This window comes from Danio aesculapii, chromosome 23, assembly GCF_903798145.1.
Source record: "Danio aesculapii chromosome 23, fDanAes4.1, whole genome shotgun sequence".
In the NCBI taxonomy this organism is placed as follows: Eukaryota; Metazoa; Chordata; class Actinopteri; order Cypriniformes; family Danionidae; genus Danio; species Danio aesculapii.
Window position 1 is genome coordinate 17366131 of NC_079457.1, and position 27681 is coordinate 17393811.

The 27681-nt window shown below is 35.1% G+C and overlaps 2 protein-coding genes across 2 annotated transcripts; both read right to left on the reverse strand.

Annotated features, from left to right (window-relative positions):
• Positions 1-1467: 1467 nt before the first annotated feature.
• LOC130217778 (delta-type opioid receptor) lies at positions 1468-12299 on the reverse strand. The gene is made up of 4 exons (XM_056449974.1): positions 12075-12299; positions 11744-11945; positions 5203-5561; positions 1468-3148 (listed from the first exon to the last, which is right to left on the reverse strand). The coding sequence occupies exons 2-4, from the start codon at positions 11932-11934 to the stop codon at positions 2598-2600; spliced, it is 1101 nt and encodes a 366-aa protein (XP_056305949.1). The 5' UTR covers positions 11935-11945; positions 12075-12299; the 3' UTR covers positions 1468-2597.
• Positions 12300-18617: 6318 nt separating this feature from the next.
• LOC130217493 (neuropeptides B/W receptor type 1) lies at positions 18618-20658 on the reverse strand. The gene is given in 2 exon segments (XM_056449604.1): positions 18618-19753; positions 20641-20658. Coding segments are annotated over 2 exon segments (1134 nt in total). The 3' UTR covers positions 18618-18637.
• Positions 20659-27681: the final 7023 nt, after the last annotated feature.

Genomic DNA, 27681 nt, shown 5'->3' on the forward strand with positions numbered 1-27681 from the left:
CCCGATTTTGAAACAATATACTGTATAATAAATATAGAAATAAGTCCATGAAATAACAGAAAAAGTACTCTCCGTTCAGGTTTTTGTAGCATTATTTACACTGATAAACATTAGCACAGACAATATATACCTTCAAACTATTAAAAAAAGGCAATAAAAGTCACCTTTTTCAAACTTTTCAACATCATAAGTTAGTGGAGGAAAGATAAAGGTCCCATAAAGCAATTAAAAAGCATTAATAAATGAGAGGAAACTAAACATTAATCCTAAAATATGGAAAACTGCTCATTTATAACAGATATTTTTTAGTGTTTTTATACATAAAGACATACATTTTTGTACAGCTGATACAAAATTAAATCTTCAAACATTTTGCAAATGCTGCTTCAAAACACAAGTTTACCAAAAGAATGTTTAGAAAATACAAAGAAGATAATTAAAACACCCAGCAGGCACACAATGTCATAAGACGCTAATATTAGGTTAGATTTAGGTTGTGGTGTCGGGTGACCAAAATTCAATGTTGTGTTGGAAGGTAACCAAAATCCAACGTTGAGTCAACATCTTAAACCGACATCATACTGACATCAAATACTGACATTTATTCAACCAAAATAAAACGTCTGATAGACGTCATAGAGCTAACGTCCACACAACATCTAGCTGTAACATCACTAGATGTTGATATTTAATTGTGTTGAAAAGTGATCAAAATATAATGTCTGTCCGATGTTGGACATTGACTACGTTTACATGGACATCAGTAATCAAATGAATTGACCTAATCTGAATGAGACAATAATATGATTAAGGTGTTTACATGAGTTGCTTTTTGATTGTTTCTTTTTAGATTCTGTTTGACATGTTATCTAGCACATATATCGAAAAACATCACTGCGTCACCACTGTGAGTTTCATGTCATTTCGAGTGTTTAATTTTTAACTTGTCTACTTTAACTGCGGTTCAGTACTTTCACTTTCATTCAGGAACATTTTATGCATGCCGCCCGGGACTAACGAGATATTGGATGCGAGTGTGAACTGGTGGAGAATTATTGTTTTAATGGAATCTGATACAGCAGGACATGTGGGTAAAAAAAAACTCTGCATTTCGCAAAGCGGTCTATGGTCCTTCGCTGACTTGGTAGGTGCAGAGAATAGTGTCAAACAGCCGTGTGTGTATGGAATATCCTGTCGAAAAATGTGGCGAAAATCCTACATGACAGTAATAATTTGATTGCGGTGTTTACATGTCTGTAATGCACAATAATAATGCGACTAAATCGGCAGACTCCAAGTCTTAACCCGATTTGAGTTTGGTTTGTTTATGACCTTAATCGGATTACATGGACACCAATAATTTGATTTTAATGCGATTAAGACAATACTCTGATTAAGCTCTATTTGCTCAATACTCTATTTGGCATGCCCGAATGAAAGTGGAAGTGCCAAACCAAAGTCAACAAATTAATTATTAAAACTCCCGAAATTACATGAAACTCCGAGGAAATGTGCATAGCGCGGTGACGCAATGACGTTAATCTAATTATGTGCTATAACATGCAAAACAGGATCATGAAAGAAACATTCAAAAAGCAACTCACGTAAACAACTTAGTCTTATTATTGTCTTAACTAAATTAAGGCAAATAATTCGATTACTGATGTCCATGTAAACGTAGTCACTGTTTACATGGTAGACTCTTAATCAGAGGATTGTCTTAATCATATTAAAATCGAATTATTGGTGTCCATGTAAGCATAGTCACTGACGTTGGGTTCTAATGTCAACCAGATTTTCATTTCCACCCAAAATGCAATGTCCCCACGATGTTGAGGTACAACGTCAATCTGACATTATGTTGATGTCCAGTGCCTGCTGGGACAAAAGCAATTCTTAACAGACATAATGCAGTGAATTTATAATTTAATCAAATAAAGACTACAACAAACAATGTAAAGCAATCCACAAGGTGTAATAATAAAGGAGGAAGAGCCCTTTTTCCCCATTTAAACAATGCTCTTGTATATTCATATTTCGAATTCAGATACGAACCATATCATCCAACATAGGCTCATTCTGAAAACGTGGCCCTATATACATTTCTGGAGATCAATAGTTATGTAGCCTGAATTGCTTGTCAATTGGTGCTTTTTAAAAAAACACTATCAGTTGGGTTTAGGAAAGCAGGCGGGTAGGAGGATCGGTCGGTCGGTCAGTCGGTCGGTCGGTCGGTCGGTCGGTCGTTTAGTCAGTCAGTCAGTCAGTCAGTCAGTCAGTCAGTCAGTCAGTCGATCAGTAAGTCGACAGTGGCTTCTGCTGGATTTATGTGAGAAGAGCAGGCATGAATGGCACTCGCAGGAAAAATTTGAGATTTCAAAAAACGTACACAGCGGCCTCTGGTGGATTCAAAAATACAAAAACATCAACGTATTTGGTGTTCTAAACATATATAGGGCTACATTTTCATAATAAGTCTGGGTTATTATCTTCTGGAAACTTTTAACCAGAACAACATGCATTTACTCTCTGCTAGTGTCAACTTTGCTCACAAGTCCAGACGTTACCATACAAGAACATTGGCAATTCTAAAAGCTCTAATCCGCACACACCGGAGCAGCGCAATGATAAATCACAACCTCCTTTTCCTCCAACTCAGCACATTCTCTCCCCTGCCTCAATGACCTCTTACGCTGCTCTTCTAGAAAGAGATCAGAATTGGCTGGGATACAAAACTCATGGAAACAGCGCTTGAAGTTTTCATCCAGGAAGGCATAGAGAACGGGGTTTAAACAGCTGTTTGCGTAACCCAAAGCAATGCAGAAATGCATGGCTGCCATCGAGGACTGACTGGCCCCGAGTTCCACATGACCCAGAGCCTGAATCAAAGCCAAGACCTGCACCGGCATCCAGCAAAACACAAAAGCGGCCACCACCGATAATACCATATAGGTGATCCTCCTCAGATTGCGGTCTTTTTCCCGTGAGCCGGACAGGAGGCGTACACTGCGTAGCCGACGCACCATCAGGCCGTAGCAGACACTTATGATCAGCACAGGGATCAAGAAAGAGAAGAGGAACACACACATCATGAACACACGATCCCAGTGCTTTCTTGGTTCAGGCAGGCTCACCATGCACTCGGCACCTGCATGGAAATAAAGGCATTAAAAAGGGGATTTCGAGTAGTGGCTGTTATATACGACGAATCCTGATGAGTGATGAAATGGAGTCTTTCAAAGGAAACACAAGAGGCTGTGACTTAAAAGTGCACAAATGTATGTTGTTCTGCTTAGAAAGTTCTTCGAAACTTATTTAGTTTATATTATTATTATTAGGGATGCACCAAAAGGATTCTTGTTGACACAATGACAACGAACAAAAAGAACTTTTAAGAGTTCACACTTAGCTGAAGATTGATTATAAAGCGAGTTTGGCATGCTGTCAGGGTAGGTCTTGACAACTCCACCCTTTTTTAGGGCTAATGACAAATTAGAAATTGTAGAGATATAATGCTGGTTAAGAGGTCGACTGTAGTGCCAAATTAGAATGATCAATTCACTTATCATACATGTCTTTGAACTGTTGGAGGAAACAGGAGGACCCGGGGGAAAGCCATGCAAGCACTGGGGGAACATGCAAACTCCGCACAGAAACGCCAACTGGCCAGTTAAGGAATTGAACCAGTGACGTTCTTGTTGTGAGGCAAGAGTGCTAACCACTGAGTCACCGTGCCACCCTATAAAGGGAAAAGAAGAGGGGTGGAAGGGGGGATTCTTCAGGGCGAAGGTAACTGAAGAAACTCTAGTTATTTAAAGTGAGTTAGGAATCACTTGATTGGTGGATCATGCATTAGCTAATGCAGGACCAGCCACGATCAATCATAAGCATAAGCTCCTCTCGAAATTAGTTCATAAATAAACTTCGACCTATTCTGATACCAATTTTGGACAATTGCATTCAGTACTAGATTTTTTCTCTCCAATAAATAAACTTTACCGAATATGGATTGGATTAACTGTTCAATATTTTTTTTACAAATCAACATTTCCTTTAACATCATAAACTTTTACCTGACAAATAATGAAACATATTTATTAAATAAACTTCACAAATAAAACCTGTGCTTTTGCTATATGTAAATTATATGTCTTGCTGCTCCAGATTAGCCCAAACTGTACAGATTTTATATATATTGCAAGTATTTAATGATTTTTCTGAAAAAAATTATGAAACATCAGTATCAGCCTTTTATGCAGATATCTTTAAATGAGTCGGCCAATGCATCATTTTTACTAATTACATAACCTGCATTTCTACTTATTGTTCTTGATAAATGCTCACCTAGGCAGTATTTATCAATATTTTTGGTGGAAAACCTGATACTTTTTTCCAGTATAAATATAAAGTTCAAAATAATATTTATTTAAAATAGAAATATACTGTTACTTTATGCATGCCTTTACTGGACTTATCATTAAGAATTGAATTAACATTCTTTCTGAATAGTTTTTTTGCATTTTACAAAGTCATTGTTGGTTTTGTAAACAAAGTTTTGCTTGAATTCTTACACATTTAATATTTTTATTAAAGGACTAATTCACCAAAAGATGAGAATTTCAGATCTGGGCCTATGTGAGGATTTATATTTACAAAGTATTTTAATTTTTATTTGATTTTTCAAAACAACTTTTCTTTTCACTACAGCAGATCCTTTTTTGTCATGGGGAATACACTGAGCCCCGTTCACTTGCATAAGATTTTTTTCCTTCTAAATTAACATTTTCTTAAGGCTAAAGAATTAAAGTTACACATTTTAATGGCAACGTGTTATTAAATAATGAGGTTTTATTTTATAGGTGAACAACTTTTTGAAATGCCAATTTGGTTGACCTGATTCCTCCAGTGCATTTTTGTGGACTTTGTTTTCATATTTTACATAAAAATTACTTGGAACAAAAATATCCATCTTCCCTGCAAGATTGTTTTTAAAAAACACACTTAGTGCACCTTTAACCCACAATAAAATGTCAAAAATAATTTCAGGCACAACTGAAACCAAAATAACCAATGTGTACCACAAAACACCACCAACTACAGCATGACAAAAAAAGAGAGGTAAAAAAAAACAGGACACGATGAGCAAACATGCCTCGAAATGGAAGGTCAACACAGAACAACATGAAGAAAAGAGGACCAGACCATCGTGATCGTCCTTCTCCACCTGACCCATGATCATAGCGGGCAGTCCTACAGCCGATGCCAGCACCCACACAGCCACATTGATCAGCTTGGCCCGGAGCGGGGTCCGAACTGTCAGCGAGCGCACAGGGTGGCAGACGGCTATGTAGCGATCCACACTCATTACGGTCAAGGTGAAGACACTTGTGAACATGTTGTAATAGTCAATGGCCACCACAGCCTTGCACAGGGCCAGACCGAAGGGCCAGAAGCCAAGGATGACATCAGTGCCTTGGAAAGGAAGAGTGGCCAGAACCAGTGCATCAGCCAAAGCCAGGTTAAAGATGTAAATGTTGGTGGCTGTTTTCATCTTTGTGTACCTGCGGCAGGTGTAAATATCACAGTTCAAGATACTTTTGAAAGCAAAAATAGTGTCAGTTACAGCGCAGAATTATCAGCCCTCCTGAATTATTATGCCCCCTGTATATTTTTTCCCCAAATTCTGTTTAATGGAAAAAAATATTTTTTCAACACATTTGTCAACATAATAGTTTTAATAACTCATTTCTAATAGCTGATTTCTTTTATCGTTGCCATGATGAAGGTACATAAGCATTTTACTAGATAATTTTCAAGATTCTAGTGTTCAGCTTAGAGTGACACTTAAAGGCGTAATTAGGTTAATTAGGCAAGTTAGGGTACTTAGGCAAGTCATTGTATAACAGTGTTTCGTTTAGTAGACATTTAGAAAAAATATCGCTTAAGGGGAGCTAACAATGTTGACATTAAAATGGTTTAAAAAATATATAAAAAATGCTTTTATTCTAGGCGAAATAAAACTAATAAGACTTTCTTCAGAAGAAAAATTATTATAGAAAATACTGTGAAATTTCCCTTGCTCCATTAAACACCCCTTGAGAAATATTCGAAATATTATTAATATCTCTCAGGAGGTCTAATAGTTTCGCCCTTAACTGTGGAAGTGAGCTGAGAAAATAATATAAAAGACCACTTGAAAATTGAAAGTTTCTCTGAATTTACTATTTCTATTATAAAAGCATGAGTGTATTTTGTGTTTATTCAATAAATTACCGATGAAATTTGAAAATTAAAATGTAGTCCCTTTTTGTCTGAGCAATAGCTTTTTATATACTATTTATTTTTTAACACTTTATTTTGATGGTCCTTATTGCACATTTTGTTGACTAAAAGTGCAACTACATGCCAATTACTTCTCATTTGAGTATTAATAGACTCCTGTCTGCTTAATATCTGCTGATACTTCTCCTTCAACATGTAACTGATAATAAGAAACTTTGCAAGTACATATCAACTCACAATAACCCTAACCTCAACCTAACAGTCTACTTATCTAATGAGAATTAGTTGGCATGTAGATGCAATGTAACTTAAATTCAACAAAATGCTTTAAAGGGACCATCAAAGTGATACCAAAAATCCCTTTAAATTCAAACTACAAAAATGTTTCTCTTAATTTTTTATATTTTATTAAATATTTTTCCCCAGCAGATTAATTTGGGTGTACAGATTTTTGGACTGTGATGTTAATTTATTTTTGTTAGATTAAATCCATTTTTGGCTATGGTACTGACTAATTTAATGCATATAAACAAATACATTACTGTAAATCATCCTATAGAAAATATTAATTAATTACAGACAGAGAGGTCTGTAAGGGGTTACTCATTTTTGCTGAGCACTGTGTATATATATATATATATATATATATATATATATATATATATATATATATATATATATATATATATATATATATATATATATACTATGTTTATGGACAACAGTTTTATGTTCTGTAGCCAACAGATAAACTACATTACAACTACCATTTTTAAAGGTTAAAACCATTTAATATTGACCTTTAACCCATTTGTAAAATTTGAAAACTTCAATTCCAGTCAAAGAAAAAAGACGTTCAACAAAATAAAAATATAATAGCAAATATTGAGAAAATATTCATTACTCTGTTAAACATTTCTTAGGATATATTTGATAAGAGTTACAATTTCACAGGAGGGCTAATAATGGTGCAGCATATATGTGTACACCCCTTACAAATCTCTCTTTTAAATTAATATTTTAATAGGAAAATATACAATATTATATTTGTACATTAGAATAGTCCGTACTGAAGCCAAATCTGGAGCTTATCTAACAAAATAACTTATGATAATGGTCCAAAAACTAGTACACCCAAATTTATGTTTTTTTTTTATTATTTTAAAAAAAGAGGAAAAATCAAGAGAAGCAAAATTGAAAAATTTGGTTGAAATTTTGTAGGTTGTAATCTTTGTGTAGGTTACAATATTTTGCTTGATTTTAATTGTATTATCTCTCAATTTCTAAATATTTTTGGTGACTAAAATATTATTTTAATAAATATATCTGTTCAATAAATCTGTTTTGTTTAAATGCATCAACATACATTGATTCACTGAGAAATGGATAAAAATATAAATAAAATATATAAATATAAATCATTTTCAAAATGGGGTGTACTCAATTATGCTGAGCACTTTAGAGCAGTTTACTCATAATTCATTAATATAAATGTCACAATGTATATGTATACATATACACGTGCATATACCTTTTTTTAACCTTATTGTATACAATAAAAAACAATTATTTATTATCTAAACATTAAAATATGTTTATTATTATGTTGAAAATAATGCCACGTGCATAATGCATTAGCATTTTGACTGTATAGTAACTCCTGCAAAGCCCCTTTTAACCTGAGCACACTATTATCCTATATTGATCCTCTGCCATAGTTTGAAATGTCCTGCTAGATGACATGACCTATTGACTACAACAAGGACGAGCAAGAAAGCAAATGACAGTGACTAGTGATGGATCTTCATCAAGTTTATAACAACTGAATGTTTTATCTGAATCACCACGCAGCCATTCCTACCTTCAAACATGCGGTCTAAAAAGTAATGAAATAAACAATTCTTTCTTTATTTCCACAAAGAGACAGTCACAGTGATGTGGTGAAATTGTTCAAAATCCTCTAGAGGTAGACAGACAACATACTGCGATCTGAGTAAAGAAATGGCAGGCGCTGCTTAGTAACCAGCCTAGCAACAGGTTTTAAAATAGGCCCAAAGGACTATATATGAGGACGTCTTGAGTAATGACAATATACACGAATGCATGAATGCACACATAACAGAGCATAAAGACAACGATGCATTGCCTTTTCCTCATATATAAACACCAAAGCATGTACAAACTACCTCTAAAAAAGCAGCTTTTATCCTTAAAAGCATGAGATGATGCAGCAAATCTATTTCTGACTCCTAATCATGAGGCACTTTTCCTTGAACATTCGATCAGCGTGACATTCCTTCATAATTATACCTTCAACAATATAGGGCGAGACAAAATGACTGCATGGCTGTGCTTGTGATGTTAAAGCATACAAGCGGGCGGAAAGTGCGAGTTGGTAAATCACATGCATTTTCTCTCCGCAATAAAACTTAATTCCCTGCATAAATTAAAGCTCGGCAAGGGCTAAAAGCGTTTAATGATTGTAACCCTCATTGTGCCTTCTGTTAATGTGAATTCTTTCTGTGCTGATGGAAAAGCTGTGTCTTGGCCTCCATCTACAGCTGTTTCACGCCAGGGAGGTTTGGACAAGAACCAAATGTTTATCTAGCAATGTAATGAACAAGCAGGCGTGTGACACAACGCTGGCAGGACAACTGCTACGATGGATGAGCAAGCAACAGAAAGGAGAAAATAGTGTCGGGTCGAGCAAACATTTTACTGTTATAATGTGCAGTTTTAAATATTGGGTAGGAGTTGATTGCTTTAACTGGTGCGTAAGAACCCCCACGAAATATATCGCATGTCATGACATTTAATTTCACAAAATATTTGATTTCTTTTCTGACATAAATGAATAATCTTAATGATATTACATTTTTTTTTTATTTTTAAATATTTAAAATATATTTATGAATGCTGGTGACGCGGTGGCGCAGTAGGTAATTCTGTCGCCTCACAGCAAGAAGGACGCTGGTTCGAGCCTCAGCTGGGTCAGTTGGCATTTCTGGTGGAGTTTGCATGTTCTTCCTGCGTTCGCGTGGGTTTCCTCCGGGTGCTCCGGTTTCCCCCACAGTCCAAAGACATGCGGGACAGGTGAATTGGGTAGGCTAAATTGTCCGTAGGTATGAGTGTGAATGAGAGTGTCAGGATGTTTCCCAGAGAAGGGTTGCAGCTGGAATGGCATACGCTGCGTAAAACATGTGCTGGATAAGTTGGCATTCATTTATTTTCCAGAACATGCAAACTCCACACAGAAATGCCAACTGACCCAGCTGAGGCTCGAACCAGTGATTTTCTTGCTGTGAGGCAAGAGCACTATACCCACTGCGCCACTTTGCTGCCCTCATTAATCTATTAAAAAAATTATTCAAATGATATTTTTGAATATAAAAGATAGAATAAAACATAAATCTGTTGGATTATCTACACAATCTTAAACAAATCTTCACTAAAAAAAGTTTATCAACTAATAAAAAAATTATGATTTTATTAATTGCTTGATAAAATATGTATTGTATGATACTTGATTGCTTTTAATCTTATTATGCTTAGTTACGGTGTAAACTAAATACCTTTATTTAAGTATAGTTAGCGTAGCAAAAGTTTTAAAAAGAGAGAAAACACTTTTTAAATATATTTCTAATCAAAATGTTCTGTATTTTGGTGAAAACCCCCACTAAATTATACAAATGCTATCATAGATTGCAAGACTTTATTTTAGACATATTACTTTATATGTCGATTGTTTAAGGGAATTTATGTCTGCATTTAATATATTTCTATTCAAGAAAACTTAGAAAAAAATTTAGTTCTGAACCTCCAAACATATAAAAACCTGAAATATAATATTTCCAGAATTAATTATTTTGACTATTATTAAATGGGAACTGTTAACTGATGTTAACAAAACATTCTGTTTGCTGGGTTTTTGGTTGCTAATCAAAAAATGATATCCTAAAAAATAATGGCTCATATTATTAAAAAAACAGATAGCAATATAACATACGATGCTAAGTTAAACCCTGATTAAAGCCAGCTGTCTTTCAATGTGATTAAAACTATGCTGAGAAAAGGAAAAGTGTTCACAATCCTCCTCGTGGCTTTTTCCTGTTTTATCATGTTTAAACATATCTAAACTATAATAAAACAGGATTTTAAGAATTTTTTATTTGCCCTTCATTCATTATTGTAATATTGAATATGCTTTGAACTACAACTGCAGAACACTGATCACAAATCTAAAAGTATTTAAATCCAAATATTATCTTACAAAGACATATAATTGGAGATATAAAGTCAGATGCATTTGTATTTTATTATCCTGTTATTTGCTGCTACAAAAATCTTTTTTAAATTTCTGAATTGTATCTTAAAATTTTTGAATATTAATAACGGCTTCTAATAATAATAATAATAATAATAATAATAATAATAATAATAATAATAATAATAATAATAATAAATAGCTTCTGAACAAAATTGCATATTTGAGACACTGAATAAAATGTAAAGTGTTTTTTTTCCCTTCTCAGTAGTAGGTTTCATACTCTCACAGTTCATACTGTATAGATCAATAAAGCAAGATGTTTCTAGTAACATACTAGACATAAGATTAGATTTTACTTGCTATTGTTTCATCCATCAGGCACTACAGGGTTATAAGGGATCATTAACCCCCAGAAGTGAAAACGTTTTGGAAGAATGTTGGAACTTAGTAGTCATTGACATCCATAAAACTATACAATGGGGGAAATAAGTATTGAACACATCAGATTTTTTAACGGGAATTATCTTTCTAAAGGAGCTGTTGACATGGAATTAAACCAGGTTTTGGTAAAAACCTAAACAATGCAATATACAACAATACAATACAAACATAAAAATGAAAAAAAAAAATCTGAAAAAATAGTTAAGTGTAATAACAATGGAATGACACAAGGAGAAAGTACCGAACTACTGAATGTATTTAATACTTAGATAAAAGGCTTTTTTGGTGATGGCAGCTTAAAGACGCATCTCATATGGAGAATGAAGTCACATGAGTTGCTCAGGTCTGAGTTTTTCACAGACTTCAACAGAGTGTGAAAATCTTGATGGTTCTGTCACTTCTGTGGGTCTTGTCTACCCAATTTCTTCTCCTATTCTCCATATGTTGATTACTTTTTCCTGTGTCACGTCTTTTTATTATTTTTATTTGCATAGAGGGATTTCTTTGGTTATAACCAACATCCGGTGAACATTTCAAGTCAACAGCACCTTTAGAAATATGTTTTTTTAGAAAAATGGTGACATGTTTAATACTTATTTTACCCACTACATATACAAGTTACAATGCTATTCTAAGTCATCGCATGTGTTAGCCAATGCTTTAAACTTGTTCTCCACCATTTTCACCATTGAGTTCTCCCTATAGACAAGTACACACACAATTAACATGCTTGACTCGAACACTTTATCTCACCTGATAATTACATACATGACCAGACAGTTCCCCACGAGCCCCACCACGCACACTATCAAGTAGACAACAACGATGGTGATCTTTGCGCTTCTAGGTAGAGGCTCGTCCACTTCATCTAGTGCACTTAAATTTCCTTGAAATCGCGAGTCGTTGAACATCTGTTGGACGTAAGACAACTCAACCAACTCCATCGTGTCTACAACTGTGGAGAAGATAAAACACTAATAAAACTTGTACATGTCTAATAACAAGCAAGTGAATGAACTGCAGTTAAACGACGCCTTATATTTTTTATACGTTCTCTGAGGGAGTCGTATTTTAAAGTACTCACTTCAGCTTAAAGTATGTGACGCGGTCCAGTGAAATGGCTGAGAAACGGGTCCATCTTAAACCGAGAAAGATGAGATTCTTACCGGCGCTTTCATGTTGAGCGAGTCGAGCCTCTTCACCGTAGTGTCTGTCCGCCTTCACTTGGCGCACATTAGGTCGTTACAGTAATCAAACATTGCGCGTGCGCGTCAGCGAGTGAGTGTGTGCGCGCGCTCGCGCCTGTGTGGACAAGTTTAGCTCCAGGGCTGGTTGGTTGCTGCCTGCACTTTTCAGTCCTTGATGAATAACTCTGGTGGAACAAACACGGATATTTCCAAGCTAGGTACAAAAGAAATGATTGATGTAAAATTTGTAAAAAAATAATATATAATAAACTCTTTGATTTATAACAAAGACTAGAATTCAATGAAAAGATGGAGAGGTGAAAGGAATGGATGGAAAATGGAATGAAGAGATGAAGAGATGGATGGATAGATGGATGGATGGATGAGAAAACAGAGGACCTTTGTTTATAACATTATAACATTAACACTTAAAACACAATCTTTAAAATTAAATTAAATAATTTTTTTAAGATACATGATTAATCTCAAGAATCTCAGTCTGTATAAAATTAAAGAAAAAATAAATAATCTACACAATCTGTTTAAAGTCCTACAAAAAATAGATCATCATAATCATTACTTACAATGCAGATTTTCACCTTCATATCTGGTAATAATAGTGTGATATTACTGAGTGATTAGACCATTCAGTCTGCAGGGTTTTAAATAAGCTTCATTCTATCTCTCAAGACACTGAGGCATTCAGCCAAAAGGGCATTACAATAATTGAGCCTTAAATTTATGACCCTTCAATGTCCTGAATATAAATAGAAAATTCCCAGTTTTTGCAAGTTAAGCTCAATGTCCTTGACAGAATCCACCATCTTGGGAAAAAAACATCCAATTTAATCTGGTCTAGAAGAAGAGCTGTGTCTTCTGCATCACAATGAACGCTAACAGCTATTGTTGCAGCCTAAACGGGGCATGTATAAAGTGTTCATTGCTTTCTACGAAGAGAAACAGCCCTCTGCTAAAGGCCATTGTGCAAGTCTCTCAACCGTAATTTTTTGTCATGCCGCCCTCCAGATCACAATTGAAATATATCATATGACTGTTTAGGCACATGGATGTCTGAAAAATGTAGGCGGACAGCCTAATATGGTCAAACACTGAGATGCAGCGGTGACTAAGACAGAGATATTATAATCAAAATTATGTGGAGCATAATGCAGTTAGAGGCCATCAGGCTACCCATGTGCCTTCCGTTGGAGGCACTGAAACAATTAAAAACGCACAGAAATATAACAAGTAATAAAATCACAATGCATATTTAAAAAATCCAGCCAATTGTGTGTCAAATATGGACCAGCTCAGCTGTTGGGTTAAAATTTTCAATCCCATATTTGGTCATGACCAATTCTCACTATTAAATAAACCTATTTTGCTTCAATAAACTTCTAATTTTCTGCTTATTAATAGTTAGAGAGGGTGTTGAGTAGGAATAAAATATATTTTATTTATCAATCAATATTTGTTTTGCTAGTAAACAGTAATATGTGATGCATATTAGGTCTTATACACTCACCCACCACTTTATTGGGTACACCTGTCCAACTGATAGCTAATGCAAATTTCTAATCAGGCAATCACATAGCAGCAACTCAATGCATTTAGGCATGTAGACATGGTCAAGACGATCTGCTGCAGTTCAAATCGAGCCTCAGAATAGGGAAGAAAGGTGATTTAAGTGACTGACCGTGGCATGGTTGTTGGTGCCAAACGGGCTGGTCTGAGTATTTCAGAAACTGCTGATCTATTGGGATTTTCACGCACAACCATCTCTAGGGTTTACAGAGAATGGTCTGAAAAAGAGAAAATATACAGTAAGCTGCAGTTCTGTGGACACAAATACCTTGTTGATGCCAGAGGTCAGAGGAGAATGGCCATACTGGTTTGAGCTGATAGAAAGGCAACTAAGATGACCACTAATTTCAACCGAGGTATGCAGTGGAGCATTTCTGAACCTCTGAACGCACAACACGTCTAACCTTGAGGAGGATTGGCTACAGCAACAGAAGACCACACCGGGTGACACTCCTGTCAGCACAGGAAACACACCATGTCATAAAGTGTGAATCATCTCAGACTGTTTTCTTGAACATGACAATGAGTTCACTATACAGTACTTAAATGCCCTCCACAGTAACCAGATCTCAATCCAATAGAGCACTACTGGGATGAGGTGGAATGGGAGATTCGCATCATGGATGTGCAGCCGACAAATCTGCAGCAACTGTGTGATGCTATTATGTCAATATAGACCAAAACCTGGGAATCTTTCCAGTATCTTGTTGAATCTATGCCACGAAGGCAGTTCTGAAGGTAAAAGGGAGTCCATCCCGTCCATCCACTAGTAAGGTGTACCCAATAAAGTGGCCGGTGAGTTTATATGCACATTTATTTGCATAAATTGTTAAAAATACATTGTATGGGTCAAAATAGTTTATTTTATGCCAAAGATCATGGTCCATAAGGGTATTTTGTAAATTTCCTACTGTAAATATATGAAAAACTTTGATTAGTATATTGATAAGCACTTCATTTGGACAACTTTAAATGGAATTTTCCTTGTATTTATATATTTTGAACCCTCAGATACCAGATTATTAACAGTTGTGTCACAGCCAAATAATATCATATCCTAACAAACCATATACATTATTGTAAAGCTCATTCATATAGCTTTCAGGTCATGTTTAAATCTTACATTTTCAATTTTAAAATATACACACTTGACCATACACATGACGTTATGGTCCAGTCACATATGCTAGTAATATGCTTTAAAGAACCATATAATAGTGAAAACTAGTGCTCAAATGAAAGTGTTACCACATTTATAACCCAACATTTGGCCATGACCATATTTTTGACCTCGAATGTCTTAAAACAACACAGTATTCTTTAGAGTGTTACACTTCAAGAGACTCTCCTTACATCTGCACAGTATACAACGAACAGATCTAGATAAAGCACTCAGACTTAACCTTGAGAAGACAATTTACAATGCCTCTGCCACTGCCATCTTATTTACAGTGAAAGCCTTTACTCATGGCTGCTGGTGATGCAGTATGACAGAGAGAGAGAGAGAGAGAAGTGAAGCTGGCGAATATTTATAGTGATGTTGTGCTTTGGGCTACAGGGTGTTTATAAGGCGACTGCTCACTCGCAGAACGCCACTGCAGCTTGCGGTGGAGATAAATGAGGGGATATTTTGTTTCCCGGTGGAGAACACTTGCTGAAATGTGAGGCAATCAATTGTGGACCTGCACTCACAAAACAGCGGAGGTTGGTATAGACTCTGGGAAAATGAACCAATGCAGAGGAACTAGAAAAGATAGCTGTGACAGGCGAGAGGTAATGTAATGACAGGTTGGAGAGGAACAAAAGGTATAAAAACGAGTAATGTGAAATGGACAATGTGGATTATTCATTTGAATTCCTTTTCTTTGCTAAGACAATATGTATGTGTGTGTGCCTTGTATTCCTGAAGACAAAATGTCCTCACAAGTCCAGCAATACCAGTAAATTTTGACCTTGTCCCCATGAGAAAAATGACTCATAAATCACATAGAATTGAGTATTTTTAGAGGGTAGAAATGCAGATTGTTTCCTGAGAGAGTTGGGTTTACATATAGGAAGATAAAATATACAGTATGTACAATATAAAAACCATATTGCCTATGGGATGTCCTCATAAAGATAGCTGTACAAGACAAAACATGCTGGGTACCACACAATTAATTTGCATTGGGAAAACATGAAATAATTAAGTTAACTTACTAATTTTTGACAAACTTAAGCAGATTGACCCCCCCCCCCCCATCCAAAAAAAAAAAAAAGTTGTTTCAACTAATTTTAAATAAGTAGTTTGAACAAACAGCAAACATAATTTTTTTGAGAGTGTGTGTATAAGTTTATGTGGTTTACAAGGACACTAAATTGTATTTCATGTCATGGGTATGATCATTTCATAATGACACAGGTTGATACTCCATTAGGGTGGTTTATGAGGACGTGGCTTCTGTCCTCATAATTCAAAATGCTTAATCAAACCTAATGTGATCTTTTGATTTTCAAAATTTAGGTTTAAGGGCAGGGTTAGAGTGAGGTCATATAATAAGTGTTTTTATGGAGAGTCCTCGTAAACCATATATACAATATACAGTCAGATCCGAAATGAAACGAACAAGATGTGCTTTAATGGCAGACTGTCAGCTTTAGATTGAGGGTATTTACATCCAAATCAGGTGAACGGTGTAGGAATTACAACAGTTTGCGTATGTGCATCCCACTTGTTAAGGGACCAAAAGTATTGGGACAGAATAATCATAAGGCACATATGCAAACTGTTGCAATTCCTACACCGTTCATCTGATTTGGATGTAAATACCCTTAAATTAAAGTGGACAGCCTGCAGTTAAATCTATTGTGTTGGTGTATAAAGCCAAAAATGTTAGAATTGTGTCAATGTCCCAATATTTATGGACCTGATTGTATGTGTATCTGTGGCAAAAAAGGTATTTGGGTTCAAAACAGACACAAAAATATCCTTCCCTCTGAAATAAGATTTTGTGTGCGATTAGAAAAACACAATGTTGCCCCTGTGTATCAGAATCATCGTTACTCTGCAATTAAATGTCCTCCAGTGCAATTCAATGAGGAGTAATGGCTAATAGAAACACTTAGAAAGTCTGAGATAATGAAATTCACAATACCGGTGACCTGAATGCTCAATAAAAACACGTCCTTAAGAGTTCTGTGTAGAACACGATGATCATTGTGGATTTAAGAAAACGAGAACAGAGGGAAATTGTAACACGCTCAATAACTCAAATGAGTCACGATTATTACACAAAGCATGCTCATTAAAGCAATCTACATGTCAGAGAAAGAAAGGCCATTTCACATGTCTTCAAGATTTCTGAAATTACTATTTGATCTGCTTTTACTCTGATGATAAACTGAAGCTAATTTAAAATAAATCAGTACATTGCATGGTAAGCGATCAACCTAAAAGAAGAGTAATTTTGTTAATAATTATTTAATAAATAGCATATGATCATTTAGAACATGCAAATTTGGAAACAAAGATTTGTTTATATATTTATAAGTCTCTTCTGCTAACTCTGGCTACATTTGATCAGAATTTCAGTTAATACACTAATGTATTAACTGAAACGTTAATTATTCATGTGATCCAAAGCTGGATTTGTCAGCATTATTACTCAAGTCTTGCTCTATTAGGTCTATTTTTGTTGCTCGGTTGTTAAGAAATTAAATTTTTTCCTGCCTCCCGTTTTTAAAAATTTCAAATAACGTCTCTTTTATAACCGTATCAATGTCTTTACTATAAATTTTGGTCAATTAAGATTAATAAAAATTATATATTAGGATTTCAATGACATTAGCAAAGATCATGTGACATTGAACAGACATTTTAAGGCTATTTACAATTAAATTTCAGCTTTGCATTGCAGGAATAAATAACCATGTAATTAAAAACAAATAGAAAAGATTATTTTAATAATAATAATAATTATAATATATATATATTCACAAATTTGTCACGGGAAGTGTATTGAATCATTAAAATAAGTAGGTCAATTTTGTATGCTACTACCACAATAATAGTATATAGTAGGCCTTTAATAAAGTAAAATATAAACTACAATAAAAACAGAAAAAATACAATTACAATAAAAATATTATAAGTATTTAATAAATATACAAACAAAAACAGAAAAAAACTAAGTATTTGGGTACATGCATGTCTTGAATCTTCCTAATTAACTGAATGGGTTAACATCTAATAAAGGTTATTTCAATTACAACATGATATCATTCTGCCCTCTTCTGGTGGTAGTTTGATATTACTGAACAAAATTTTTTACAGTAACTTGATCACTTCTAAAAACAAAACCAAAGGGGAAGGAGCATGCCATTTCTAATTATTTCCATTTCATTTAATAACTATTTGGTAATTTATAAAAATAATCATCATCATAATAAGTAAGCTAAGCGTACTGAACAGTGCACTTTATGCACATTTATTAATCACCAACAATAAACACAAGGACAGGCATCAGCATTTTATGCGTCTGTTTAACTTTAAAAACTGTAGCAGGTCTAAATACTTTAAAACATTAGTACAGGAGATACATAGGCTGATATAATATATTTACACATAACTTTTTGTGTACATAAATATTTACTATTTAAACAAGTTTTATACATGTCTTAATCATATAACAAACAAAAAATAAACAAACACTCAAACAGAAATATTAAGTGTGCTAAAATCAAAGTGGTCCCAAAGTCATATTGATCATATTTGGTGATGTTTTTGTTGAAACCTAAGTTGAAAAACAAAACTAATTCTTTTAAAGTGCGTTCTGACTTTAAAGTTACAAACAACACGTCTATCAATCGACCTTATCTTGATGGAGTTTAAAAGGTTTCAGCACTCCAGCAGTTTCTTAAACGCCCTTCTGAAACTGTCGTCCAAGAATGCGTAAAGAAACGGATTGAGACACGAGTTGGCGTAACTCAGTCCCGTGATAAAATAAGAGATACCTATAACCAGCGGGGTGGTGGGCAAGTCTGAAGTGAGGGCGACCACCGTGCTCAGGTGAAAGGGGGTCCAGCAGAACAAGCAAACGGCGAGCACGATGAAGACCATCACCGTGACTCGTTTTTTGGCTTTGTCCAGAGCCTTTCCGTTTGAGCTGAGGCGCGTTCGTCTCAGTCTGAAGAGCATCACGGTGTAGAGGATGCAGATGGTCGAGACGGGAATGACAAACCCGAGGACCAGTGTGTAAATCCGACTGGCTTTGAACCAGAAACTCTCCGGACTCGGGAAACTCAAAACGCAGCTCTTCCGCCTCTCCGCATCATCGGGACTTACGTAAACACCGGCGAAAACGGTGAAGGGCATCACGACGAGAATGACCAGAGCCCAAACGCTCAGGCTGACCGTCTTGGCCAACCGGTAGGTCCGGTAGGGCATCCGTTTGGAGCTCAGAGTGGACACTACAACCAGATACCGGTCCACACTCATCACGGTCAAGAAGAAGATGCTGGAGAATATGTTGTAGTGGTCTATGGACAGAATCACTTTGCATAAAATCTCTCCAAACGGCCAGTAGTTTAACAGGTGCTCGGCGATATTGATGGGCAGTACTAATGTGAAAAGGTCGTCAGCGATGGCCAAATTCAGAATGAATAAATTGGTGACGGTCTTCATCTTAGGCGCCTTCAGGATCACGTAAATGACGGCGCTGTTGCCCGTGAGCCCCACGGCGCAGATGATTGAGTAAATCACCGGTAGCCAGATGTAAAAGTCGGGGTGGAACATCCACGGTGGAGACACGGTGCAGTTGGACTGATTATAATCCGGACTTGTCAGGTTGCATGAAGATTGAATTGTTCCATTGTCCATCGTGTCTTTGAAATCCATAATAAGCCTTTTTTAAAACGGTGAAAATTAAAGTTTATTACATAGAAAAAGTGCATGCATTGTTGCGTTTTTACACAAAGTCCAATGTTTTTTGCTTTGAACATAAATAAGTACACTCTAAATTATGTACTCTACTTATTTAAATTATAGTTATACTTATCTATTTTAGTTTAAATAAAAGTGCAAACTCATAGGATTTCTGGCGAAGCATATAATTATATATGTCATTATCGAATTATATCATTTGTAAATGATTAAAATTAATAAAGAAGTAAAAACGTTGAGGATTCATCGTACCTGGCAGGTCTAGGGTCTTCCTCTCTGCTCTATTGAAACGGACAGTTGGTGGTAAATGGCAGAGCGCTGCGCTTTTACGCGCTCGATTTTACGAACGTGTGATGTAAGACAGACTCTCCGTCAGGCTCTCACAGATCATTCCCATCATGTATTTTCCATCGGGAAATACAAGAAGTCTAACTAAGTGCAAACTAATTAATACGCAAATGCTCAATAAATTTAAATAAAATACAATCATTAAAGCACTTAAACGAAGCACTTTGTGCACATACGCAAAATAATGATAACGCACTCCCTCATTGCACTTTGATAAGTATGAGTGCATTAGTCAAAAAAAAGTATGACAGTGACTTTTAAAAGAACAATGCCGTTATTTTTTTTTCAAGGGCTGAAATGTCTGTTTGTTCAGGACACATTTAAGGGCTATTTATAAAAAAGTTGTTGCCATAGTGATGCACAAGTCAACTTTTTCCATCTTACAACATTTTTATTTAGAGGGCTGCACTTAAGGAATTCATGTAATTTAAATATATTGTTCTTCAACATTTGCAATTAAGCTGCTGGAGATTTTATTAAGGGAAGTTATGCAGACACCTGCTGATTTCATTCATATGGACACAAGTTAATACTTGACCACTTTTTCAGATTTTTGCAATAACATTTTTACTTCAAGTTATATATTACTTCAAGAATAATGCATGACTTACGATTTTCCCCATTAACATATCTGAATATATAACTAAATTTGAGATGCATATTAGCAGTGCCACAGCTGTACTAGATGTAACTAGATGAAAGACGTTATATGTGCAGTTTATTCATTCGTTTTTTTAGTTTTTATTCGGCTAGGTGCTTTACATTTCAGGGGTCACCACAGCAGAATGAACCGCCAACTATTCTGTACACTTGGTGTGTCCCCATTTGTTTTACGCAGCGGATTTCCTATCAGCCACAACCCAGTACTGGGAAAATGTGCAGTTTATATTATTAATTATTATATTAACAAAAATGGTGATACTGTGGCACAGTGGGTTACCCTGTCACCTCACAGCAAGAGGGTCGCTGGTTCGAGTCTCAGCTGGGTCAGTTGGCCTTTCTGTGTGGAGTTTGCATGTTCTCCCTGTGTTGGCGTGGGTTTCCTCCGGGTGCTCCGGTTTCCCCCACAGTCCAAAGACATGTGGTATAGGGGAATTGAATAAATGAAATTGGTAGTGTATGTGTGTGTGCGTGTGTGTGTATGGGTGTTTTCCAGTGCTGAGTTGTGGCTGGAAGGGCATCCGCTGTGTAAAATACATGCTGGGTAAGTGGTTCATTCCACTGTGGCAACCCCTGATTAATAAAGGGAATACGCCAAAAAAAATGAATGAATGAATAATAACAAAAAAATATATATTTGTGCATGAGTGTTTATTAGAAACTAAATGAGGCGGTACATAAACCAACCCCACTGCTGATGCAGAATAGTGCTTGTGGTTGGTTTAAATATTACAAAACATATTCTCTATCCTGTGCCCACATACTGGACTTTCAAAAATGACTTACTGTATGTTTGATATATAGCAGACCATTTATGTAATTCCATTTTCAGGTTCATTTAATAAAATTAAATAAAGCACTTAAGATGTGTGATTTAAAGAAGCTTTTTCCTCGTAAATCAGAGGCCATTACGTTCTCTATTTTGAGTGGATACATGTACTCTATGTTCTGATTTATCCATGGCAAAGTATCGATCAAAGTAAGGCATAAAAAGGGGCTACAGCCATGTATAGTCTCTGTATTTAACTTATATTTCAAAAAGGACATTTCAATATAAATTATTAGAGGTGACGATGTAAAATGGCTGTGCTTCAAACTTTCATGGATAGACCAAAAGATAGAAATATAGGTGGAAACGAATGATTGATAGGCAGGAGAAGGTTGCCAGAAAACCAATTGTCATGGCTTGTGACATGAAGATTGATTTAACTTAGAAATGGGTGTTGGTGAAGTTTTCGAGTTGCTAGGGGGAAGGGGATTTCATCAAGCTTAAAGAGACAGTTCACCCAAAAATGGAAACGTGTGTTATTTACTCCCTCAAGCTATCTTAGATGATAATTTTTCTGTAGAATATTAAGGAAGATTTTTAGCTTGCACTTTGAAAGTCAAAACAACATATCGAGGCAAAACAACATATAGAGGCAAAACTAAATTAATACTCACAACTACTGACAATACATTAAGGCCTTATATAGCAAAACAATGTCTCTGTGAAAGAAACTGGACATTTATAACATTATTACCTTTAATCTACATCCTTGGCAAACCGTCATGTGTGTTTTGATAAGCATGAGCTCATGAAACTCACTAATGTTCAATCAAGAAAGAAAGGTTTTCACAGAACTTGAATATTTCCTGCATTGTATTTACAAAGTCACGAGTACTATATTGTTGCAGCATTGCAGAATCTGTCACAGCAGTCAATCTTTACTCAATCAGACCCAAACTAAAAAGAACAGTATGTTGCAGAGATCACAGAAGAATCAATGCAACCCGATATAATCAAGTCAAAGAACTGGACAAAAACAAAACGTTAAATGCAATTACAACTTAATTTAAAAGCATTAAATTAAAAAGGCGAGTAACTCAATTAGACTCAGGTGTGACACATATTCAGTTACCATGGAAACAAAATGCGTGGCAAGAAGACAAGTAAAACACAGGAAGAAATAAAACACAGGCTCTGTTCGAAATTACATCATGTTTCCTTAAATATAGGTCTATTTGTGGTGACGGACATTTTTAGTGGTGTCTGAAACTGTCGATGAGGGAAAATAACTAGCTTAAAAATTGGAAATAAGGTTAATATTTCTAATTATGCATTTCATGGCCGATGCCTGTACTACTGAGGCAAGAAATATGAAATCCTATTTACTATCATCTGTTTTGACTCCAGTGATACTGCAAATTCTAGTCAGTAAATATTGCCTATTACGTTTTATCCACCCTGTATAAGTGGATGTTATTGTGTTCACTCATTCAGTCCCACAATGCATCACATAAACGAGTGTACAACCAAAGTACACTCAGCACTTTTTGAGATTACGCTTAAATGAACTGTGAGATTCATGCTGAATTAATTCTGCAAAGTTTTCCAAAATCCATTTCCCAAACTGCCGGTCCAAACTAAAACGTAAAATCATTTAGGTATTATTTTCTTTTTAGTTAATTGTTATATTAAAGATATATTTACTACGCTAACTTCTATTTACTACGCGAAGTTTCTGATGATTATTAAACAGCAAGTACAACCTACACAAAAGTGACACTCAGTATCTGAAATCACCCAGTAGTTTTCAATCACTTGTTCAAGTGGCCTAATAGGGAATGGTGATAGAGTATATAGGGGCTTATGATGAACGTGATGGAAACAAAGGGAACATAAGGAAGCATTTTGGACATAAAAAGAAATCCATTGATTCAGCAAGTTAAATTGTTCTTTGATGTCTACATATTAGGTTTGAGGCCAAGGTAAGTAAAAAATCTCCAAAAATATTTTCTTTTTCTTTGAAACTTTTAAAGTAAGATAACTTACTTTGAGTCAAACTGACAGTACATTTTTGCAGTGTAAAACTCTGAATGCTAAACTGACCTTAAAGGGATAGTAAACACAAAAATTACAAAATCACAAGTTTTTTTGTGTCAGAAACCTGTAACATGTGGCATCCAGTATGAAAAACAAATATTATGGAAGTCAATGGTTACAGGTTGTCAACATTCTTCAAAATATCTTCTTTTGTGTTCCACAGAACAAAAAAAAGTAAAGTAATGAGTAAATGATGGCATTGTTTAATTTTTTGGTGAAATACCCTTAATGCCATTACATGATTGATGAGGTGCCTCCATGTTTGCGATTACACTTTCTTCAATAGTACTAGTAATACTGAACTCTATTGAAGATAAACCTCAAATCTTTAACCTAAAAAGCATAAAGGCTAATGCTAGCACTGTCTATATGGCAGTATGCAGGGAAGGAAAAGCATACTTCACTTGACCAAGTTAGCATAATGGGTTTTTATCTAAATTAAGTACCTTTTCATCTCCCCAAAGTAAGAAAATATATGGTAATACACTTTTATTTAAAAAAAAATCTCTGTTACAGGACCACATGCATATGCTTTTTCAAAAAGTGAAATTGCCACATACACTAAAAAATTATTCATTGGATTGACTACAAGTTTTTTTAAGTAAGTGGTTGAAAACAATGTATATGGGCTGAATTTCTACAAACAAATTAAGTTGAACATTACTAAATTAAATTTGTTTGTTTAAATTCAGCCCATTTAAATAGTTTGCAACCACTTACCAGTAGCAAATCCAAAATATTTTTTTCAGTGTACTGGCATGGCGTGCATAATACAGTGCTTTTAGATCCTTTGTGTTATCGGGATCATTTTGTTAACAAAAACTCAAAGGGAAAACATTTTAATTTTTTAGCACATCATGGTTGTTCATGTTTTTGACAAGCATGAGCAACAATTCGGCATAAAAACAACTGTATTAAAGAACGAAAACTTGCTTGGAAAATCTTCCTGATGCAATATGACTGTTTTGAAAGAAGGCATCAAAAGCACTAAAAGGCTCTTTTGCTTTGAAATAGGCTGTGCTCGTATGTACTTTGTAGACTCTGTTGACACTGAATCTTGTTTTTGACTGGAAGCTTTTATCGATTTGTATGCTTTTGACAGCATTTGTGCTTTAATGTACAAACAAAACAGTACAAATGGACTGCCAGGAACATTTTGTAAAGGAATATAAGACAAAGCATCACCTTCCTCACCTTTTCTCTTTTCTAACTCTCTTTCCTCTATATACACGAGCCATGAGATACTTGGAAATGCCTGTAATGATAGTGCTGTATATGTAGATGTGATATTCTCTTTCTTTCTTAGAAGAGCTTTTGATCTGAGTTAAAAATGTTCTCACTCATTTTCACCCCCCAATACCCCCCACCCCTCACCATGGACACTTCTATATTATTTGGTGTCTGATTTGAGATGTGTTGTCTTATTGGACTATAGACAGTGCGGTTTGTGATCTCATGCCTGTTCAGGTGCTTTTTAGATGAGATGGAAACTATTTTTGTATTTTTTTTCAATCCAGCTTTTGGTAGAGAGATAGTTGCTCTCTAAATTCTGTCTTTTTTTGTGAAACATGAAATAATATTTTACGTTTAAATCAATTTATTTACCAGATGCTTTTATAAAAGTAATATATAAATGATGTATTAATTTATTATTAAAAGAGTAAAGAATTAGAAGAAATACCAGCAATACAAAGTCTCAGACATTGTTTCAAGAGAATGGTTAAGGAAAAGTGAATACATTAAGGATTTTTTTCCCCCAGCTATCCCTTATTTTCAGAGATTGTGCATTTCGGATGAGGTTTGGAAAATCATTACACTAGCAGGGAACAGTAAATGAAAATGTTCTGAATAGTGATTTATGCCTCACTTACTTGCCAACCAAGGCAATAATCTATTTTGTAGAATGTCTCAGTGGGGTTAATTGGTTCATCATTGGGCTCCAACATTCCAACATTCTTCAAAATATCTTAAAAGAACAGAAATTTGTGACATTTGTATGACTTACAATGTTGAAGTGGTTTATGAGGAAATGCCTTGTGTAATTTAAAACACTTAAAAATCCTACTGCTAGGGTCGGGGCACAGGTGTCAAACTCTGTTGCTGTGTCCCAATTCGCATACTATCCGTCCTAAATGTTATTTGAAAATAAAATAAGTATGTCCTAAATCATAGTATGTTGAAAAGAGTAGGTGGTTCCCGGATGGTTTACTACTGTATGTCCGGTAAAAAAATGTAAGTGTAGAAGCATCCATACTCTAACTGCTGATATTGTCCACAGTACATTGTGCATTGGACATGAATTCGATTAGAACCACAAAGTGGGTGAAAAGTGTAAATAAACTACAAACATGTTGGATGTGCGAGACCAACCGTCAAGTAGAGAGGCTTCGGTAAAGATGTTTATATGACTGTTAATTATTATCTAGCCCACGTGTTTGGACATTAACGTCTGAATGCATAATTATCCAAAGACCTAAGGAGATTTCTCTGCATGAAAGACTCGTGAATGGGATATTAACCTGCTGCTGCTTCTCCAATAAGGTAGGAAAATTAAATATGACAGAAGTGTGTCTAATGTGTGAATGATTGACAGAGTTTATAACTAAGCAACACAACAATCTGTTAATGAAGATGTAGTATGTCCCAAAGCTTGCATACTCTTTTGTTACACACTCAAAAGTATATTTTATCCTTCACAAAAAAGTACATACTTTTAGGGTGTAGTATGTGAATTGGGAAGTAGCATGTGACTTAAGTTCCTGGAGGGCCGCAGCTCTGCAGTTTAGTTCCAACCCTTATTAAACACACCTGATCAAACTAATTGAGTTCTTTTGGTTTGAAACCTATAGGTAATGTGTTGAAGCAGGGTTGGAACTAAACTGTGCAGGGCAGCCTTAAGTGACAGTTTGACATCCCTGCATTAGGGTAAGCTATAATTTGCATTTTTTACAGTATAAAATACATTTCTCCAATATGGACAGTCCTCGAATCATAAAAAAACAACATTACAGTTTCAAAACCTTGAGAGATATAAAGATGAAAATAAAAAATAAAATAGATAAGATTTACTTTTTCAGATAAAGAAGCTGAAGCAAACATCCTTCAGACGCCTTTATTTGAACTGTATTATTATTATTATTATTATTATTATTATTATTATTATTATTATTACTACATTTTACATTGGTTCATTTGTTGTTTTTCCCAGTTGTTGAATTTGATTGAGGCTCGAAAACCTTGAAATCTATAAGTGAATACTTAAATGCAATACTTTAATTTATAACACACAACAAAAGAGAGAAAAAAGTAATAAAAAACACAATGTTCTCAGACATTTCCCTTTTCTTCAGCTCTTCTTTTCTCTTCTTCTATCCTCCGAGATAAACTCAAGGTCCAGCAGGATGCCGGTACCAATGTTTAAATGTAATGATGTACTTTCTGCACATTTAGTATTCTGTGCAGTTAAAAAAACTAGCTGTGAAACTTCTTCAGAGTGAAAAAAACACAAATACCTCAATAAAAGCTCGCAAAATAGAACGCAGTGTCCTTTCCAAGGAGAGAGAAAAAGCACATCACAAAGGAAATGTAGGTTGAGTGATGAAGGGCCAGACATTTGAACCATACGCTACATGCTGAAATCTCAGAGCACCATGTTGAGGTGCAAACTCAAGGTGTTTCTCATTACATGCTGCCCGAAGTGCTCCATTTCCACACCGATCTATATGAGGGAGAATCAGTGTATAATGAAGGTTGACCTTAGAAAGACATACGTCGGTGTTAGTGTGCATTAATTTACACATTTACTATTCAGACTAAAAGAGACATCTCTCTGCAGATTAATTATGACAAGCCATTTTAACATTAAATCTAAAAACTAAACTATTATTTCCATGATGCTAGTACTTATTTTTTACATAATCCAATAAATTACGTACAAGTACATTCACTGGCAACTACTGCTTATTCTTTAGGTAGTAGGAGTTTTTTTTTTAATATTAATATCTAATATGTTCATACTTGTTCTTTTTTATTAGATTATAGTTAGGGCTTTCACGATTAAAACAAACAAATAACAAATATATTGCCACCGAAATTACTGCAAAAAGTGATATTGTTGTCATTTTAA